General features: G+C 48.2%; 1 protein-coding gene across 2 annotated transcripts; it reads right to left on the bottom strand.

Annotated features, from left to right (window-relative positions):
* Positions 1-674: 674 nt before the first annotated feature.
* Positions 675-2,847, bottom strand: Fam84a (family with sequence similarity 84, member A). 2 transcript variants are annotated; one of them, XM_005404438.2, is made up of 2 exons: positions 2,619-2,847; positions 675-1,699 (listed from the first exon to the last, which is right to left on the bottom strand). In XM_005404438.2, exon 2 carries the CDS (start codon positions 1,661-1,663, stop codon positions 773-775), a length of 891 nt encoding a protein of 296 aa, XP_005404495.1. In that variant the 5' UTR covers positions 1,664-1,699; positions 2,619-2,847; the 3' UTR covers positions 675-772. The 2 variants fall into 2 exon arrangements, with proteins under 2 accessions (XP_005404495.1, XP_005404496.1); XM_005404439.2 differs by having other exon boundaries at positions 2,383-2,639.
* Between the last annotated feature and the right edge of the window lie 16,142 nt (positions 2,848-18,989).

Raw genomic sequence — 18,989 nt, 5'->3', positions numbered from 1 at the left:
AGGAAGGAGCAGTCAAGGAGGGGTTCAGAACAACCAGCGCCCTGCTTCTGGTCCCGCTCCCAGACACGGCGGCAGCAGGGGCTTCCCGAGCAGAGTCGCCCTCCTCGCCTGGCAGCTGCGCGTCCCCTGTGCGCGGCCGCGACCATTGCCTCGGGGAGATGCACTGGCGAGGAGAGGGGCGCGCCTCCTCGGGGCAAACAGCAGAAGAGAAAACTACCCAGCTTAGCCCAGAGCCTGGAGTACAAGACCTGGGGCTGGGAGAGCCCAACGCGCCAGGGGTCTCAGGCAGCTTCAGGCACCCAGAGTCTGTGCGCACGGCCTTGTGAAGCTATTCATGAGGGCACCAGGGACTGGCCGCCTGGGGTTCTTAGAATTCCTGCCATCCGGGGGCCACGTGTACACCGGAGCTGAAGCGGGCCCTGCAGAGAGAACGCTCGCCATCCCCGGCCTGGCCTGTGTGCGCACAGGTAGGGCGCCGCACAGGTAGGGCGGCGACGGCCAGGAATTAGTAAAGGGGAGTTGCCCTGGGGGTGGCGGTCACGGACCGCTGGCTGGAGAGAAAGGTCTCGGCCCTGGCCCCTCTCCCTCCCTCTTCCCCTTCTGCTCTTACAACTGGTGGATGCCGCCTGTGCCCCACTGTCCCGCGCCCCCGCCTGGTCCTCCCACCCCTCTAGTCGGGATCGAGGCTTCAGCCCCGAGCTGGCACCTGCGGCACAGGGCGCTCGAGGCGGGCAGGCCCGGGGCGGGGGTTAGGCCCGGGGCGGCCCCGGCGCTACTCCTTGTCGCGAACGAAGTTGGCGAACTCCTGCAGCACGCGCAGGCGGCCGCTGGCGTCTATGCGGCGCTTCTCTCGAATGAGGTCCTCCAGGCTGTGGAAGCGGGCAGTGTGCACCTTGTCGTCCCCCAGGTGCACCTTGAGATAGTACTGCTGCTGCGGGGGCTGCGTGCCTGCCGGCAGCTCCCCGCCGGCCTTGAACTCGCGCTTGCCGAAGCGGCACCAGGCGGCGAAGCTCTCCGAGTTCGTCCAGCAGATCTCCTCTCGCTTGAGGCCCAGGTGGCCGCACGCGTTCTGCACCACCAGATCCGCCACCAGTGGGCGGTAGCGGTACCAGCTATTCACCACGCGGCCCACGTTGGCCGCACCCGCCTCGTGCAAGCTGTCCTGGCGGATCTCGCCCTGGTGCAGGTGGATGATGTGGCCGCCGCCCACGTAGACGGCCCAGTGCGGGGCGGGCGCCGCGGGCTCGGGCGCTGGCTGCAGCCAGAGCAGCTCCAGGAGGTCGCCGGGCTCGCAAAGTGCGGGCAGCGCGGACACCGCGTAGACACTCAGGTCGGCGCCCTGAGGGCCGCCGCTCACTTTGGAGAAGATGCATTCCTGGCCCCGGAAGGCGGAGAACTGAGTCTCGTTGAGCACCAGCTGGTGCAGCAAGTGGTGGTGGTGGTGATGGTGGTGGTGGTCCGGGCTCTCCTGGCAGGGGCTGCAGCCGGCAGTGGCCTTCACGCCGAACTTGTCGGGCTGCCCGCGTTCGTCCAGGTCCTCCTCCTCATCCGAGAAGAAGTAGGCGACCCCGACCCGAAGCTCGTCCTTTTCAATCCCAGACGGGTCCCCTGTGGGCAGCTCGCTGTAGTTGAGGTGGGTGATGCGGTCCAGTTGGTTGCCCATCAATGACGCGGCGAGGTGAGGGCCAGGAACGGGGATCTGGAGAGGGAGAAGCGGACCCAATTAGAGCCAGGGTGACCCTCTTGGTTGACCCCTCCCCAAGACGCACAGGGCTCCTGGGACCGGCCTGCCTGCCAGTCTGTGTGCCCCTTGGAATTACCGGTGCCAGCCAGGATTGGGAAGGAGGTGTAGACGCTGCCACCGATCGGGGGCCGAAGGGGACGCCCCACACAACCTCTCACCCTGAGCAGGAACCCCGTGCAACTCCCAGCAGAGGACACACGGGTAGGGAAGCGCGCAGGGGTCCCCGTGGGTAGAGGCAGGACGCAAGGGTGGGCTGGCAGGGACAAGAGACACCTAAGGAGCCGGAGCCTAGCAAGCTGCGATCACATTCCTGTCCCCACCCTCTGCTGCCCACCGCCCAGCGTGGCACAGGTCGCACCCCACCCGTGACAGCGGCTCCCACAATGACAATCGGACACATAGGCGGCAACATTTCTGCACACTTGGCGTACAAACACAGGCTGGCACAGACACCCATGATGATAATGTCACAGACACCCACAATGACAAACCTTCGCGAGGACGCACTGCCACACTTCACCACCCCCCTACACACATTCGTGCACAATCCCACACCCACGCTTGCACACTCGCCGATGCCCGTACACGCAAGCGCCGGGCACACCTGCCCACGCAGACAGGTGCACTCTGCCCCTTACTTTGCCAACCCTGTCCCCGGCAGAGCCAATCGGACTGCGCAGAGCTAGGCTACTGGGTCTAAAATATCCGAACAAAGAGACGGAGGGGGCGGCGAGGAAGCGAGACCGGGCACCGAGCAGGGGGCTGCCGAGGGCTCCACTTTCAGCCCTGAGCCCCCGTCCTCCTCTTCGCCGCTCGATCTGAGACCGGGGGCAGGAAGAACGTCCGCGAGGCCGAGAAAGCAGATCCTCCGTACCCGTGACTTCCCCGCTCCCGAACCCCAAACTCCTTTAAAGTCTCCGGGTCCCCATGGGCTCTTCAGACCCAGCGGTGCACGCGGTCCCGGGGCGCGAGGGGCTGCGGCGGGCTCTGTCAGTGGCGCGGGGGCGAGGCTGCCGTCCCTGACCAGGCGCAGCTCCACCTGGCCGGTGAGTGCTGGGCTCGGCTCGGCGTTCCCAGCCCCGCGCGGCGACGCTAAGTAACCCGAGCAGCCGGCTCCAGGGCCCGCCCCGCCGCGCACCCATTGGTCGGGGCTGGTGCCGGGGCCCCGTCAATCTCCGCCGCCAGGGAGGGTCCGAGGGCGTGGCCTCAGGCATCTCGTCCCGCCCGACTCGCGCTCCCGAGAGCGCGCCCCCGGCGGAGGTGGGGACAAGGAGGGGGCGTGCGAGGGGGCGGGGGCGTCCCGTAAAGGCGGCTCGCGGGAAGGGCGCCAGCTGCGCGCCGAGCTCGGGGTGGGAAACCGCACATGCAGCATCTTGGGCCAAGCCCGGTGCTGGCCGCCCTGTCTGGTGCTGCCTCGCCAAGCCTCTTCCAGCCTGGCCCAGATGCCCCGAACCGCTGAAGAACCTCAGTCTCCGCTCAGCCCGGCCGCTCCGCTGACCGCGCCGGCGCCGGTGAGGAGGAGGCTGGTGGGCGCTATGCCACCCTGAACTCTCAGCCGTGGCCAAGCCCTCCTTAGCTGTGCCTGTGATTTTTTTTTTTTTTTTTGTCTTTAAGTTTTTATGAAACGGATGCGTCGTTTACGGAGAAAATAGGATATAAAAATGCTTTCTCCTTCGTACCCGTAATTGACATTACTAAGGGATTTTGGTTTGGTTTTGTGAGAGAAAGGTAGTTGCTCTTCTGGATGCAAACTTGATAGATGCGCTCTGGATGTTGGATGCTAAAGATGACTTCCGTAAAGTGAGCTTCTAGATATCAGACTCCACAAGAGTTCTTAGAACCTGGCCGGCCGGGTCTCAGTGTTGCCGTTGTGAAGGAGGGCTGCAGCAGTTTTGGGGAAGCTTCTTTCTCTCCAGTGAGAATCTGGTGCTTGCTCTGTGGTGCCCCTGTGCAGCTGGATAGCGTTAGAGCCCCCTCCTTTCAGTAAAGACCTGTGCTGCCCGCGTGGTGACGCACCCCTGTAATCCCCACACTCGGGAGGCTGAGGCAGGAGGATCATTGTGAGTTCAAGACCAGGCTGAGCTACAAAGTGAACTCAAGGCCAGCCTGAACTGCATAGCAAGACCCTATTTCAAAAAGACGGAAACAAAAAAGAAAGCAGTAAAGACTTGTGCTGACTTCCCTCTTACTCACAGACTGAGTGCTATGAGCACAGCCTTGTGCTGCACAACTCTGTATTATGGGTGCTTTTTCCAACAGGCAGGACGTACAGTGGGCTCCTTACCTTACACACTGAACAACCCTTCCCTGAACTGTGAAACTAGGGAGACCGTGGGACAAGAGGGACTATGCAGGGGAGATGATTATGGCATGTTTATATTCATATACAAATCTGTGTAAGTGAAACCCATTGATCATTATAACCAATATAAACTAATAAAAATGTGGGGGAAAAACTATAGTAAAAGAAAGAAAAAGATACTAAGAAAATGTTATAGGTACCTGGACTGGATCCTAGGATAAAAAAAGACAATAAAAAATAATAAGGTACAAATAAAGTCCATAATTTACTTACAAAACAGAAAAAACATAAAACAAAACAAAACACAAAATAAATAAGGAAAAGACATAGAGTCATCCAATTGCTACAAAAGGGAGAGCAAACCATGTTAGCTTAAAATAGTTTTTGGTGGTGGGTGGTGATGTATCTTAGCTACTTTCATGTCATTGGGACAAAATATCAGACACAAGTTGGAGAAAAGGTGTATTTTAGCTCAGAGTTTATAGTCTGCTGGCTTCAGGACAGGGCAGCATGTTGGAGGACAAACAGTCCATGGCAGGGTAGGCAGGAAGCAGCACCGCATCCTCTTCCTTTCCCTTTTTCTTCTGTCCAGGCTACAAGCTTATTGGCTTGTGCCACCCACATACAGAGTGGGTCTTCCCTCTTCAGTAAGTACATCATCCAACACCCAGAACTATGCTAAACCAGTGATCTAATCCAGGGTCGCACACCCATGATCCAGTATCACACACATCCGTGAACCAATCACTCACAAAAGTTCTACCTATAAGCACATGAAACTCTGGAGGTACATCTAGATACAAGCTATAACATGGTATTTTGAGGTGAGGTGTGGAATTTTTGTGTCATGTTACCATTTCTGTTAAAAAAATACTATGCTTGCTTAACAATGGCTAGAAACTAGCCGTAAGAGTTATCTCTGGATTGATTTTCAAATAAAATCTTTTTGTTGTGTTTGCTTGGAAAAGCATTTATTACTTGCATTTGCATTTATTACTTGCACATAAAAATAAAATTTATTAAAGTTAAATAAATAAAAATTATGAAATAACAAAGGAAAAGAGCCTACAGTGATTACACACACTGTACTGAGAGGTTTAGTGGGTGATGAATTCCCCCTTCCTCCTTAAGGTATTTGCTGTTGTCCAAATGGCAACAAGGGGGGCCCCTGCAATCCCGGCACCAGCATCCACAATCTATCAGAATTTTATGGGATGTTTAGCTAGATGTTAACCAGGCTATCACAGTTTTTTACTTAATAAAATCTGGTTTTATAATGTGAGAAAAGTTTACATGGATAACAATATGCGTTATCAGCCTTTGTTTTCTGTGGTTGGCTGATTGGCTTGAATATTTTCAAAATGCCAAGATTCCAGTTTGAGTTTGCTTTCTGAGGTTTCCATGAACCCCCACAGCTCTCACATGCAGCAGTTTATCAAAACAAATGCTCGATAAGTACTGCTAAAAACCGATTTCTATATGGGCATCTGTATACATTTGATTCACTTACCTCCTTCCAGAAGTCTGGGCATTATCCACATACGAGTTGCAGACCTTGAGACGGGCCACAGATTGTGAGGGTCCTTTTGTTTTTTATATTTGCCATAAATAATAAACAACTCCTTTTGGTGCTGAAGTCAAGAGAATTGAAGAAGTAGCTTCTGAGATCAAGAAGTGAGTTATTGGTCTTGCTATAAACTGGACATTGGGGATGTCTGGGAAGAAAGTGTGTGAAGAGTACATTACTGATGTCTGAGCTGAGCTCACTGAAAGCAGTTCAGCACTTGACCCTGAGTAACTTCAGTTTTTAAACCCCTCCCCACCCCTGAAATCAAATCCTTCACACAAGCATCCATATCCTACTGCTGTATTCATCCCTACCTGCCCAATTCCAGAACACAGAGCAAGCGGACTCTCTCCTTTCCTTCGTGCCCCACCAGTCGCACAGATAAGCAGCATGAGCTACTGTCAGTGCCCAGACAGACTGTGCTAAGGTTCAGAACACCAGTTTACAAGTTTTCCCATTGTCCCTTTTCCCCTTGTCCTCTATCAGAGAAATGGCTTAATGCTTTATTAGTCATGAGGGAGAATAAATATCCTGTGACCCCGCCCTGGAAAACGCATGACAAGGAGCACACTGACCCCAAGGCTAGGAAAAGAAGGCACTAAAGGTAAACTGAGGAAAATGCATCTGTACAGCTTTGGAGCAATTACAATGATCATAAGGTATAAATAAGAGAATGCCAATATAAGAAGGTGTTTATTTGACCACACATGATTATTTGCAAGTTGTTTTATTTATTATTTTTCACCCATCTTGCTTAGTTTTACACGGCAGAAATATAGTGTCACCAGGAGCAGGACAGAGTCTTTGGAAGCCAACTACATCAGCACCCATGAGCTGGGGAACCCAAGGTGAACTCACTTCACCTGCTGGGTGTCAGGTTCCTTACTTGTAAAGTACAGAGCGTAGTGTTTTACACCATGGATTATTTCAAGTGTATGCATACAGGCCTAGTGCTTAGCACATAATGATCTTCCAGTAAATGTTATTTAATGTTATTATTATTATTACTACTATTACTACTACTACTACTAATTTTGCAGTACTAGGAATGAACCTAGGGTTTTTGCACTATACCACACCCTTAGCTCTTTTTTAAAAAGTTATTTTTGATTTTGAGACAGAATCTTACTAAGTCACTAAATTGTTTTCGCTGGGCTCAATCCTGCAATCCTCCTGCCTCAGCCTCTCTGATTGTTGGGATCACAGGCATTGCCATCGCACACAGCTCATTGTTATTCTCTTTTTTTTTTTGGTTTTTCTCCGGTACCGGGAACCGAACTCATGACCTTGCGCTTGCCAGGCAGGCGCTTTTGCTGCTGAGCTAAATCCCCAGCCCCCATTATTCTCTTTTATTCTTCCCATTTTTATTATATCGTGCTTGCAGTATGTAATAAATACATTTAGCGTGAGGAATGGGTGCACATACACATCACACCATAATGGGTGCACGTATCCATCACACCACTTTTTATTTCTTCCTCCCCTTCCTTCCCTCCCATGTCTCTGTTTCTCATCATCTATCTTTTATTTTGGACCAATATTATTTATACTTTGGGTTTCTTATATAAGAAGACCCATGTGATATTTAACCTTTTGTGTCTCATTTATTTCACCTAGCATTATGATCTCAAGGTACATCCTTTTTCCCACAAACAACTCAAATTTATTCTTTATTGATGAGTAGTACTCTATGGTGTGTAACATCACATTTTCTTTATCCATTCATCTGTGGATGGACATCCAGGCTGCTTCCAAGATGTAGCTATGATGAGTTGTGCTTCCATAAGTATGGTGTGCAGGGGCCATTGTAATATGTTGTCTCTCACCCAAAGGAGTGATCCCAGGGTCCAGTGGAATCTCTATTTTTAATTTTGTTGTTGTTGTTATTATTCTTAATGTCAGAGAGGAGAGGGTTCCTTACTCTGTTTGTTTATGATAACCGCAAAAGCAAGCCCTTGTTGTGGTGTCATGTCACAGGCTGTCCCATCTGGGACCTGCACTGAAGAATCCTCTGTAACCATCTGGGGCCAGTGCAAGGCTGTGGCTGCCACCCTCCACCCCGGTTGGGCACACAGCCCAAGTCCCGTCCTCAAACCTGCAGCTGGGTGGGTACCTTCTCACTGGTTCTGGCCCAGAATATGTGGGTGGGAGTGGGTCCGGAACCTGTCATCATGATCTCTCATCAATGTTCTTCTCTTTTGGCCCCAGGTAGAAGGGGTCAGGGCACAACTTCTGGGATCAAATAGATGGAGGAGCTGCTAGAAGGAGGGAGGCCAGGGTTCCTGAGTGAGTCTGAGCAGACACAACCTTGCCTGAACAACTACGTTGCACGGGGACAGGTGAGAGAAGTAACACTTACTGAAAAATGTGTGGTTGTTTGTTGACATCACTTAGTTCAACGGACACACTCTTCCTGGTTCCAGGTGCATCTTAAAATAACAAGTGCTCGCCTCTCGCCTTCTGCTCAGATGGGCTTGCCTGGTGTCCCTGCTCCGTGTGTTCATGTCATTCATCCAGTCTGTCCTTCTCCTCACCACCCCTCCTCCTGCTGCTACTTCTTCTTCTCCTCCTCTTCTTCCTCTTCCTCTTCTCCTCCTCCCTTTCTTCCTCCTCTTCTCCTTCTCTTCCTCCTTCCTCTTCTTTCTCCTCCTCTTCCTCTTCCTGCTCTTCCTAATCCTCCTCTTTCACTTCCTCCTCCTCTTCTACCTGCTTCTCTCCCTTTTCCATGGTTTGGGGATGACTTCCAGGGTCTTACATGTGTATACATGTGTTCACCTGCAGGCGTCACTGAAAATTTAAAGAAACCCACAACGGACACATCTCTGTTCTGTAGGAGTTACTCTTACCTCTAGACTATTTGTTGTCTGAATTCACATGGCCACTCTGTGCTTATAACACTCACTAAACATCTTACCTGCTTTCTCCTTTTTCTAGGCCACAAAAATCCCAGTGTAAACTCTTTGCAGCCATGACAAAGAGAACCCTGCCATCCTTCTTCCCCTTGCCTGTCTGCACCCACGGACACCATAACTTTCCATTTTTGCTGAAGTGCCCTCCCGAGTTGGTTGCTCGTGTCTTCATGTTTACTGAGCTCCTTTCCTAACCAGATGTTCTTATTAGAGTCTATTTAAAGGCTTCGAATCATTGAGCAGTTAGAGAGCCAGAAGTGTCCTGGGGTGGTTTCATACTTTCCTGCTTGTGGACTGTACAAAACACGTCTCTGCCCAGTTCAAATCCTTCCCCATAGGCTTTAGCTTTCAAGAGCACACAGCTGGGGCCTGGGGAGGGTTCACTCCCACGTGTAAGCAGCGGGCGTGCTTTTCCTGGGGGCCTGGATCGCTGTCGCACACAAGGCTTGCTCCTCCTTCTGTTGGGAATGCCTTTCGCTGTCTTCTTCATCTGGCTCCTACTCAAAGTGTAGAGACTTTTGTGTATCAGACTCTAAGCTACCTGTGCCCTCCCCTGTGCTGAGACCCTAGCATCATGTGTATATTGGCCAGAGATGTGTGAAAGTGCTTTTCACGCTGCTGCCACAGTGATTGTCTTCCTTCCTTCTTTCCTTCTTTTCTTCCTTCCTTCCCTCCTTCCTTCCTCCCTCCCTTCCTTCCATTCTTTCTTTCTCTCTTTCTTTCCTTTCTTTTCTTCCTTTCTCTACCTTCCCTTCCCTCTCTTCCTTTCTTCCTTCTTTCTGTCCTTTCTTTTCCCTTCCTTAGACTGAGCACTTGAGGAAGATTCCTGAATCTGGTGAGATTTGTGTTCCCTTTGGTGGGTGATGTGCCCTCAGTAGACATAATTTGTCCAACTCGGTGCGTGGGTGGATAATGATTTCTGTGTTATTTCACAGGCCATCAGTGTTTGTTTTTATTTCAGCTTTCACTGCATTGAGCACTGTAAACCCTGGCATATGTATTGAATTAGATAAGGTGAAAGAAGTTTGGCTGCATGATATATGGTACTGGGTTTCCAAGTGGTCCTGTAGCATCATGTGGAAATCTGATAAAGACAATCTCAGCTGGGCACAGTGGCATATAATACTCCCATTCTGGAAAGCTGAGGCAGGAGGATTGAAGCTCAAGCCAAGCCTGGACAATTTAGTAAATTGGAGGAAACTTATCTCAAAATAAAAAAAAACAAAGAGAGATGGGGATGTAGCTCAGTGCAAAGGCCCTGGGCTCCATTCCCACCACCACAGAAACCAAATAAAACCAATACTGATTCTCATCTGTATTCGCAGTTCATTGAAACTTAGTCTCATAATTGGCTCCAGGAATCTGCATTTTTAACAGTCTTCCCAGGCATTCTGGCAGCAGAGTAACAATCCCGCAGCAAGTACCACTCAAACATGAGAAATTATTCTTCATATGCTGAGTGCCAGTGACAACCTTTAAGCAGACAGCACTTAATAAATACTTGAAATTCTGTTCTCTGGGCATTTTCTGGTCTGTTTCACAGAAGTGGGACTCATTTTAGACTTGCGCATACTAAACTGGTCAGGAAAGGATGGGTTTGCATTTCAAAGCATGCGACCTTGAGTGGCTTCTTCAAAAGTCACAGGTGTGGTGAATGGTGGACCTGAGGTCTTCTCTGCCTTTTTCCTCCAGCTTCTTGTGTCCAGGATGACTGCACTTTTGTGTGTTAAAGCACAACCCGAGGAAACCCAAGGAAACCAGGGAACTCTCTGGCTCCTTGTGCTAAATTTGCCTTCTGCCTACTGACTGACAATGGATCCCCTGGGTTTATCTTGCAGAGTGACTCCTTTGCTCCTCCTGTTGCTTCTGACATTTCTTCCCTTTGCAATGCCTCGGCCTGGTCCTTGTCTGTCACAGGCTCATTCCCCCTAGGCTCCCAGTATACCCTGCAGCTTCTCAGGGAAAGGCCCTCCCATGACCGCTTCCCTTCCCTTCAAGTCAGTGCTGTGAGTTCTCCTGACTCCTTCCCAGCTGCGTGTAAGTCTCTCTCATCATCCTTTTATGGTTCTGGGGATGGAATCCAGGACCTTCTTGCTGAGCTACATCTGCAGCACATGGAAAACACTTCCTCTGATGCCCAGGTAACCAGCACATGTTCCTCAGCCCAGCAGGGTAATTGCTGACCTCTCTCTCTCTTTCTCTCTCTCTCTCTCTCTCTCTCTCTCTCTCTCTCCCTCATTGAGGATCAGACACAGATCCTTTGCCCTGAGCTTATATATATCTTTAGGCTTTTTTCCATTTTTTATTTTAAGACAATGTTTTGCAAAGTTAGTAAGTTGCCCAAGCTGGCCTTGAACTTGTGCTTTTCCTGCTTCAGCCTCCCAGAGTGCTCGGATGACAGGTGTCCACCACTATGCTGGACACTCATGCCCCTCTCAATGTAGTCTCTTGGGTTATTATGTCTGTGTCTTCAACTTTTATCCCATTTCCTTTTGATAATTCCTCACTGGAGCCAAGAACTGAGCTACTGGACTCCCTGGCAGCCTTTCCCTCTGGGGTGCTGGCTGGCCTCTCAGCAACCTGGGCCCTTTCCATGTTACTTCTTGGGTTCTTGCTGCTAAGACTCATTTTCCCATTCTTCTGGTGAGAAAGTTCTCTCTGCAGGTCTCAGGGTGGGTGATAGCTTCTCCTGGCGACCTTTGGGGACTCCCACACACGCTTCCAGGACCTGCTAGCTGCCCCTGCCCTGGCCCAGGCCTTCTCTGCCTTGTCCACCCTGCATGGTCACTTGGCTGCCTATCGATGGGCTGTGAGAGGTGAGCTCTGTGTGCAAGCCCCCACCCTGCAGCTCCTAGGAGGTCCTGTCACAGAAGGGGCTGTCCGCGCTGCTGGCCTAGCACACAACGTGGGACAGAATTGCATTGGAACGGAAGCTGAAGCATATCTCCATCCACCTCCTGTGCTGCTCCTTGACCTTCAGATAAATTCTTCTGCAACCCAGGAGTGCAGCCCAGGATAGAGTTTTGATGGTAAGCTTGTAATAATTGCATTGCTCATTGCTCCAGTTGCCTGAGCTCTCTATAAAAGTCAATGCCTGTTTGTTTTGAAACAGTGAGGAGTAAAACAGCTGCTTCGTCTGGCGTTTCACAAGTTCTCCGAGCTGTTTCCTTCTCGTGTTGTGGTGCATTTCTGTAACTACCAACAAGCAGTCATTTTGTCTTCTTTGCTTACTCTTTATCATAATGACGTATTTATTTTCAAGGTGGCCAGAGTTTACATCTAACCACAGGTACAGCATATAGTTAATAATTGAGAGTTTATTTTTAAAGGCATGTACTTCATTTACCACTCTGCAAGCACACATTCAGCCCTTTCTGAATTACCAAGGGCAAGGAGCATAATTGATGCAGTCTTCCTGTTTCCATCCCATCATCCCTGCAGTCTCAATGTCATCTTAATTGCTCTCTGTGCCTTTGCCATTCATCCTGGTATTGGAACGTGTCCTCTTTCTATGGAACAGCCTTGGTGGAGGGGTTCTATTTCTGGACGTTTGATTTCAAATCCTGGCTCTAGTACTTAGCAGCTGGTTGGCCTTAAATGATTTGCTTTATCCCTCTGTGCCTGTGTTTATTCATTTTAAGATACAAATAATAATATCTTTCCTGAAAGGACTTTTAAATGAGATAATGTATTAAAGCACTCAGCACAGTGCCTGGCCAAGAGCAAGGTCTTGTTAACTACTGGGTGATATTATTAAAGAACTTTATTCCACTGGGAAAATAGTGATTTGCTTCTCCATATTTCTCCTTTACAAATTTGGTATTATTTGCTTTCATTATTAATAATACTAATTTCATGGTGAAGAACACCTGTCCTCTGTTTTGTGGAAGAGCTCATATTATATGCAGACAAATGACAAGGACATGAACAAATGGAAATTCATTTCTAAAAACATAAAGGAAAACTTATTAACTATGGAAGAGATCAGGTTGAGGCTCTGAAGAATGAATAGGAATTTTCTGAGCAGAAAAGAGTGGAAAGGTGTGGCAGCAGTTAATACATCAACTTGACTGGGTTAAGAGATAACCCAAATTTATGCACATTTGAGTTGAGAACTTTCACAGCAGTGCTGTGTAAAACTCATTTTGTCTGTGTACAAATGAATCTGACTTATGAACAATTCTCCCACAGTGGAATTCACACATAAGTTGGGGATTTACTGTACAGCTGACTTCTGGGTGTATCCAGGTGGGTCACAGAGGTGTCACCTTGAGTTCTGCATCTGGTCTTTCCCCTTCCTCTCTGGCACTATTCTATTGCTTCACTTCTCAGCCACCATGAATTAAACAGTTTTGCTTGACCACACCCTTCCACCATGATGTTCCTGCTTTGGGGCAGCTGACCATGGACTGAATCCCTTGAAATCATGAGGCAAACCAAACTGCTCCTCCTCTAAGTTATCGGTATTAGCTATTGTGCCTCAGCATTGTTACAGGTACTATGGTGTGTATTTCCACTGTAAAATGCATGTTGAAGTTGAATCAGCATTACATTACAAGGTGGAACCTTGAAGAGGTGAATGATTGTGAGGGCTCCACTTGTGCCTTTATGGAGATGGTGCTTGTTATAAAAGTGACATTTCTTGCATGTGTTGTTCCCACCTCACTGTCTTGTGCATGTGAGCTTCTTTCTGGGGTGACATGGTGTGGAGACCCTTGACAGATACAGCCGCACAGTCTTGGACCTCCCGGGCTCCTGCAGCAGGAATTCAATACTTCTCTTGTTCATAACTTCTCCAGTGTGGAGTGTTCTATCACAGAAGCAGGGAGTAGACCATAGTTGGTTAAGAGGGCCAGCATATGGGGTCTGCACTGATCCATCCCCCTCCTCTTTGGCACTACTCTTCTGCTTTGCTTCGGGGTCACCATGAACTAAACAGTTTTTCTTGACTGTGCCCTTCTTCCATGGAGCTGTTCAAGACCGTTGCAATCTGCTATTGTACAGAAGCACCAGGCATTCTGGAGCTGATGTGAAGTAGGCCTCAGAGTGGCCTTGCAGGGGCCTGGGGAACCTCTGGATGCACAGTGCCTTTCTTGAAACACCAGAGGTGGGGACAGCACTGACAGGGACATCAGGAATGACTGGGGGTCTTTGTTAGCTCTGGCTGCTCCTGTGGTGTAAGCCACAGAGTCCAGCTTCTCACAGTTCTTTGGGTCTGGAGCCCAGCATCAAAGTGCTGGTCTGGCTGGTGCCTGATAAGTTCCTACTTCCTGGCTTTCAGGCATCACCTCCATGCTGTGTGTTCCTGCAACGAGGTGGGAGGGAGAGTTCTTTTCAGCATCCTACAACCTTATCCTGTGAGCTCTACCCTCAAGACCCAGTTGCCTCCCAAATGCCCACATCCAAACACCAAATGCCATCACCCTAGGAATTAATGCTTCAATGTAAAAATTTTGTAAGGCAGCCCCAAGGCATGTTGGGACATGGGTATAATCCCAGCAATCCGGGCAGAAAGAGCTCACATTCTAACCCATCCTGGACAATTTAGAAACTTAGAAAGACTCTGTCCCAAAATTTAAAAGTAACCAAAAAAATGCTGAGGTTACAGATCACTGTGAAGGCCTTGGGTTCAATCCTTGGCCGTACATACACACACACACACATATACACACACACACACATACACACTTTGCAAGCACAGAGGCATTTGGTCGATAAGGCCAGGAAATCCAAATTCTGAGTCTGGAGTCAGACTCAGGTGGTAGGTACACAGAGGACCATGTACACTTGAGATCTATGTAGAAAGTACAACCAATAAGGATTATCAGCATTGTTGGGAATAATTTCAGGAAAATGGGTGATGTCTAGCTTTCTGGGTGGCATGCCTGGGTCTATTACAACACTGCTCCACAGAAAAGCATACTTTGACTCTTTTTTTTATGATTCAAAATGTGACTCATCTCCAGCTGCTTGTGAACATTTGTCTTCATTATTCACTGACAACTATGCAACAGGCTTGTTGTCTTACTGTCATCTAAAACACAACTCTAGAAGGTGTGATTGAAACATTTAGTGAATGCTTAAATAAAAAATTATTGCAGTAAAATACACCTTGCCATGAATCCCTTTAAAATTCTCCCCTTACTTTGAGCACAGTCTTCTCATCATCCTTGCCACTTTCTGCAGCAGCTCTGGAGTTCTCTTTCCTGAGGGTCTTTCGCTTTGCTGTCCTGGTTGTCTTGATGTCCTGAATGGATTCAAAATGTTTCCCTTTCATGGTCATTTTGACTTTGGCGGAGAAGCTGTTACATGGTGCCAGATCTGGTGACTAAGGTGGATGAGGACACAGTGTCCTGTTTTTATGAGCTGCCTTTCCTTGGGATGGTGCATGGCAGCAGCATTCACTGTTATTTCTGATCATACCTTGTATAGACCCTCAGGAAAGAGGACTCTAGAGCTGCTGCAGAAAGTGGCAAGGATGATGGGATGAGTGTGCCCCATACAAGAGGGAAGGTTTTGAGGTGAACTCAAGATAGTGTATCTTTTTTTGGGTTGGGGGGGTTTCTGGTACCGGGAACCGAACTCACGACCTTGCCCTTACCAGGCAGGCGGTGTGCTGCTGAGCTGAATCCCCAGCCCCAAGATAATGTGTCTTTACTGTAATACATCTAAAAAATTTTTGAGCACTCAGGATGTATTTGAGTTACTCCTCACACTTCTCATCTCTGCTGTTTTGATGACAGTGTTCCTCACACTGGTGTGGACTCTGTATTCTTCACCTAATCTGCTCTTGAAGCCAACTTGTGTCTTATCTCTCTGTGAAAACTTCCTGCTCACTTGCACATTTGCTTCTGTGATACACACTAGAACCTATGTTCTGCTCCTCATCTCTCTTTGTGTATACACGGGAGACTTGTGGATGACTGTCAGATGCCCATAGTTAAGAGTTTTAACCCTACGTGCCTGTCTTTGTCCTCAAGAATATGAGCTGACATGTTGGCCCACATTTGGCTGGTGTGCATAGGAATGTTGGGAGCTCTCCCTGTCTTTCCTGTTCTCTCCACGCACTACCTGGTTTTGTTCGTGCTAGGAATTTGAACCTAGCAGACAAGCATTGGACCACTGAGACCCAGGGTCCAATCTGTGTGTCCTGAAGGATGAATCCTTCTATGACAGAGATGAAATGCTCCAATAACCAGGTATGAGGTTCACTACCTGACCTTAAATTAGACTTCCTATGAATGAACAAAACCAAACCGAAACAGAATGCAAAACTGAGGTCTCGAATTGATTTGCTGCCACACTGAGGTTTTTTTGTCTTTCTTAAATAATAATATCACCAATACTTGGTATCCTTTTATGGGGAAGAAACCAAATAATGGATTTCCTTTTTTAAATCTCTCATTGCTTATTTTGGTTCTTTAATAAATATCTTTTGACTGGAACAAAACATTGTTTTGTGAGTCAGTGAAAACAGAACTTCTCTAATGGGAGATAAATTGATAATCAAATATTAGCCCCTTCTTGTTTTTTCCCACACTTTAAAAAATATCTGCCAACCACACATGGTGACACACACCTGCAATCCCAGCTCTGTGGGAGGCTGAGGCAGGAGGGTCACAAATTAAAACCCAGCCTGTGCAATTTAATAAAACCCTGGCTCAAACTTTTAAAAAAATTAACAGAAATCAATGGACATGTAGCTCTGTGTGAAGCCCTTCAGGTTAATAGCTAGTGGTGCAAAAATGAATTACCCCTTTTCAATTAATTCAACATCTTCTCTACCTGAATTAATTTCCTCAGGTCAGAAAATGGACAGTGCTACTTTTCTAGAATGCTAGGATCTCTCTTAGTCAAGTTCCACTGACTTGTACTCTGCATCGATGAATAGAAGAGAGAGAGGTAAAGGAATGTAACATGCATCTGTAGTTCTCAAGGAATACAGAAATGCTGGGCCCAGCCAGTTAGCTAAGCATTGCTACACTGCCAGTGGGAGTTGGGTAACTTCTCTTGCTTGTAGATAACACAATCTTTTATTGCAAGTTTCCTTAATATCTCCGTTTTGATGAAATGCCACCAATTTGAAATGTGTATATGTTGCCTCCTGGCCCTGAGGACCTGCATCAAAATGAGATGTCTTAACTAAAATGAAACACTAACAATTTCCTTCTGCCCTGCTGTTTATTTTACAATAAAACCCCATGCATCCATGAGACTTTGATTTTTCAAGTTTATTATCTTAAAAGTGATTGTAGAAATATTACAAATAATAATATATGACTGAAAAGGAAAGAGGAAATTCCATCTGGATGACAGCTGCTATTCATAAAATCCTCAGTCATCTTCTTCCAGGTTGGGATATTGACAGAATAACTCACCTGATGCTCAGTCATGCTTTTTATAGAAAATTGGAGCCCCTGCACTTTCTTTATATTCACTTCCAGATGCAAGTCACATGTTTAATCCAAATCCTGTCTTCTGATTATGGTAAGTCTATATTTTAAGGTTTTGAAAAAGTTATTATTGTCTGCCTCAATCTAAAATGAAAGGGAGATGAGTACTAAGAAGAATTAACTTTGCTTCCCTTTGTCAGCTCTGTTGGATTAATAAGTGGGGGTCTGAAGGTTTGTGCCATTCTTAGTGGTGAATTCTCTAGGTGATTTTGAATTAGTGGATGCTGTTGTGTTTGTTTTCGTGATGCTGGGGATCGAACCCAAGGCTTCATTCATACTAGGTCAGTGCTCTACTACTACTGAGGTACATCAACAGCCTTGAAGTTTGCAAGTGCCTTCTGACTGGACCTCTGCTTCCCACTGTCAAGTCTGCCTCAATATGGGTTTCGATGAGAAGTACAAATTAGAGAATATCCTTAAAAGCCACATTCTTGGGCTCAGCTCATGACCTGTATCAGAATGTTCAAGAAAGGAGCCTAAGGAATTTTCCACTTTTAAAGACTGGCCAGGATCAATGTGTTAGCATCCGACTGCAGGCACTGTAAAGAGGAAGGCTTGTGGGGCGTGGTATGGGACAGCTGCACAGACCTTGTGGTAGGGACCAGGGCTGGGAGATATTCGTAGTGGGTGGGGGGCTGTTGCACACAGATACATAGAAGGCGGGCAAGGGGTGACTGAAGCTAAGCTACACCTCCCGGGCCATCTTGAGCAGTGCTGTAGCTTTTGGATTTCGATTGTTTTTTGTTGTTGTGTGTATATGTATGCTTTGCTTATAGCACAGAAACTGTTGTGAAGATACAGTTCTGCAGCCTTCTTTCCAGCTTCCCGGTGGCTCTGTGTGTAAGGTAAAACTATTCTTTTGCTTAAGCTCAATTACTTTTTCTCCCATAAAGACACAGTTTCTCCCTGTAAAGAGCAAAATGACCAGCCTGCGCCTTCCCCTGAGGAGTCTGTTGGTGATCATGTGACAAGCACTAGGAATGCACAGTGCAAACTGTAGAGTCCTTTGTAAAGGCATACAGCGCCCCGCAGGTGCGAGGCTCCCATTGCCAGGGAACGGCAAGCTACCCTTGCATGGATTAGAAAACTCCAGCCGCAAAGCTGGGTTAAGGGGAAAGAGTGAACCCATTTCTGTTGCTTAGTCTACTTCCGGGGTGACCTGGCTGGTTTGCCAGAGCCCCTTTAGAAAGAGATCCCAAGCCACTGGGTTGGTGAGCTGGGAGGGAGCAGGGAACCCACTCTGCTCTGGCTGAGTAGGTGCTGGACGAGGTGGGGAATTTGCTTCCCTGACCCAGTGGTCATTGCATTTGTGCGATATTGGCAAAGTCACTTCCCCTCTATAGGCCAGAGTTTCTTGCTCTTTCCATTTTGGGGAAATTTGACAGGATGATTTCTGAGATTTCATCCATCTCTATATGCAGCATTTATTCAGACAGAAATCAGTCATAGCCCCTGCAGAGCAATGCACCAGAAGCCAGTATCTCCCTGTATAGGCCCCCAGCAGCTCTCCTGGTGACCTGCACTGACATTTCCTTTTCCTTTTTCTTTTTTCCAGCTGAGTCTAATAGGCCTCACTGAAACGCAGGCCTGGCTCAGATGTAAACAGGAACCCCGCAGTGCTCTCTGAGCACAGTGCTGGTTCTGAAAGCTCGCAGGAGATCTCCTCACAGCCTTGTGCAAAGACCGGAGCCACGCAAGAGATATGCTCAGGCTTTCTCCTACTCGGGGCAAGTCTTGGTCCTCTGAGCTCCTTAGCCAACCCCTAAAACACAGTGAATTCTAAATGCTTACCAGTTCGGGAACTTTAATAATTAGGCAGGAAAATGCATGGAAACCTTAACAATTAGGCACAATAATGCCTGGATATAGGAGATAAAAGCATGAGCATAACGACTGGACACCGGTTTTGACCGGTAGGAGGGGAGGAAGGGATACCAGGGTGCTTCCGGCTTCCGTAACTTGAATGCCAGGTGCTCAGAGGATTACTTCCTACTTATTCATCAGAATGTATATT

The sequence above is a fragment of the Chinchilla lanigera genome, unplaced genomic scaffold (genome assembly GCF_000276665.1).
Source record: "Chinchilla lanigera isolate Chin_1 unplaced genomic scaffold, ChiLan1.0 scaffold00086, whole genome shotgun sequence".
In the NCBI taxonomy this organism is placed as follows: Eukaryota; Metazoa; Chordata; class Mammalia; order Rodentia; family Chinchillidae; genus Chinchilla; species Chinchilla lanigera.
This window is presented reverse-complemented; position numbering and strand designations above follow the sequence as displayed.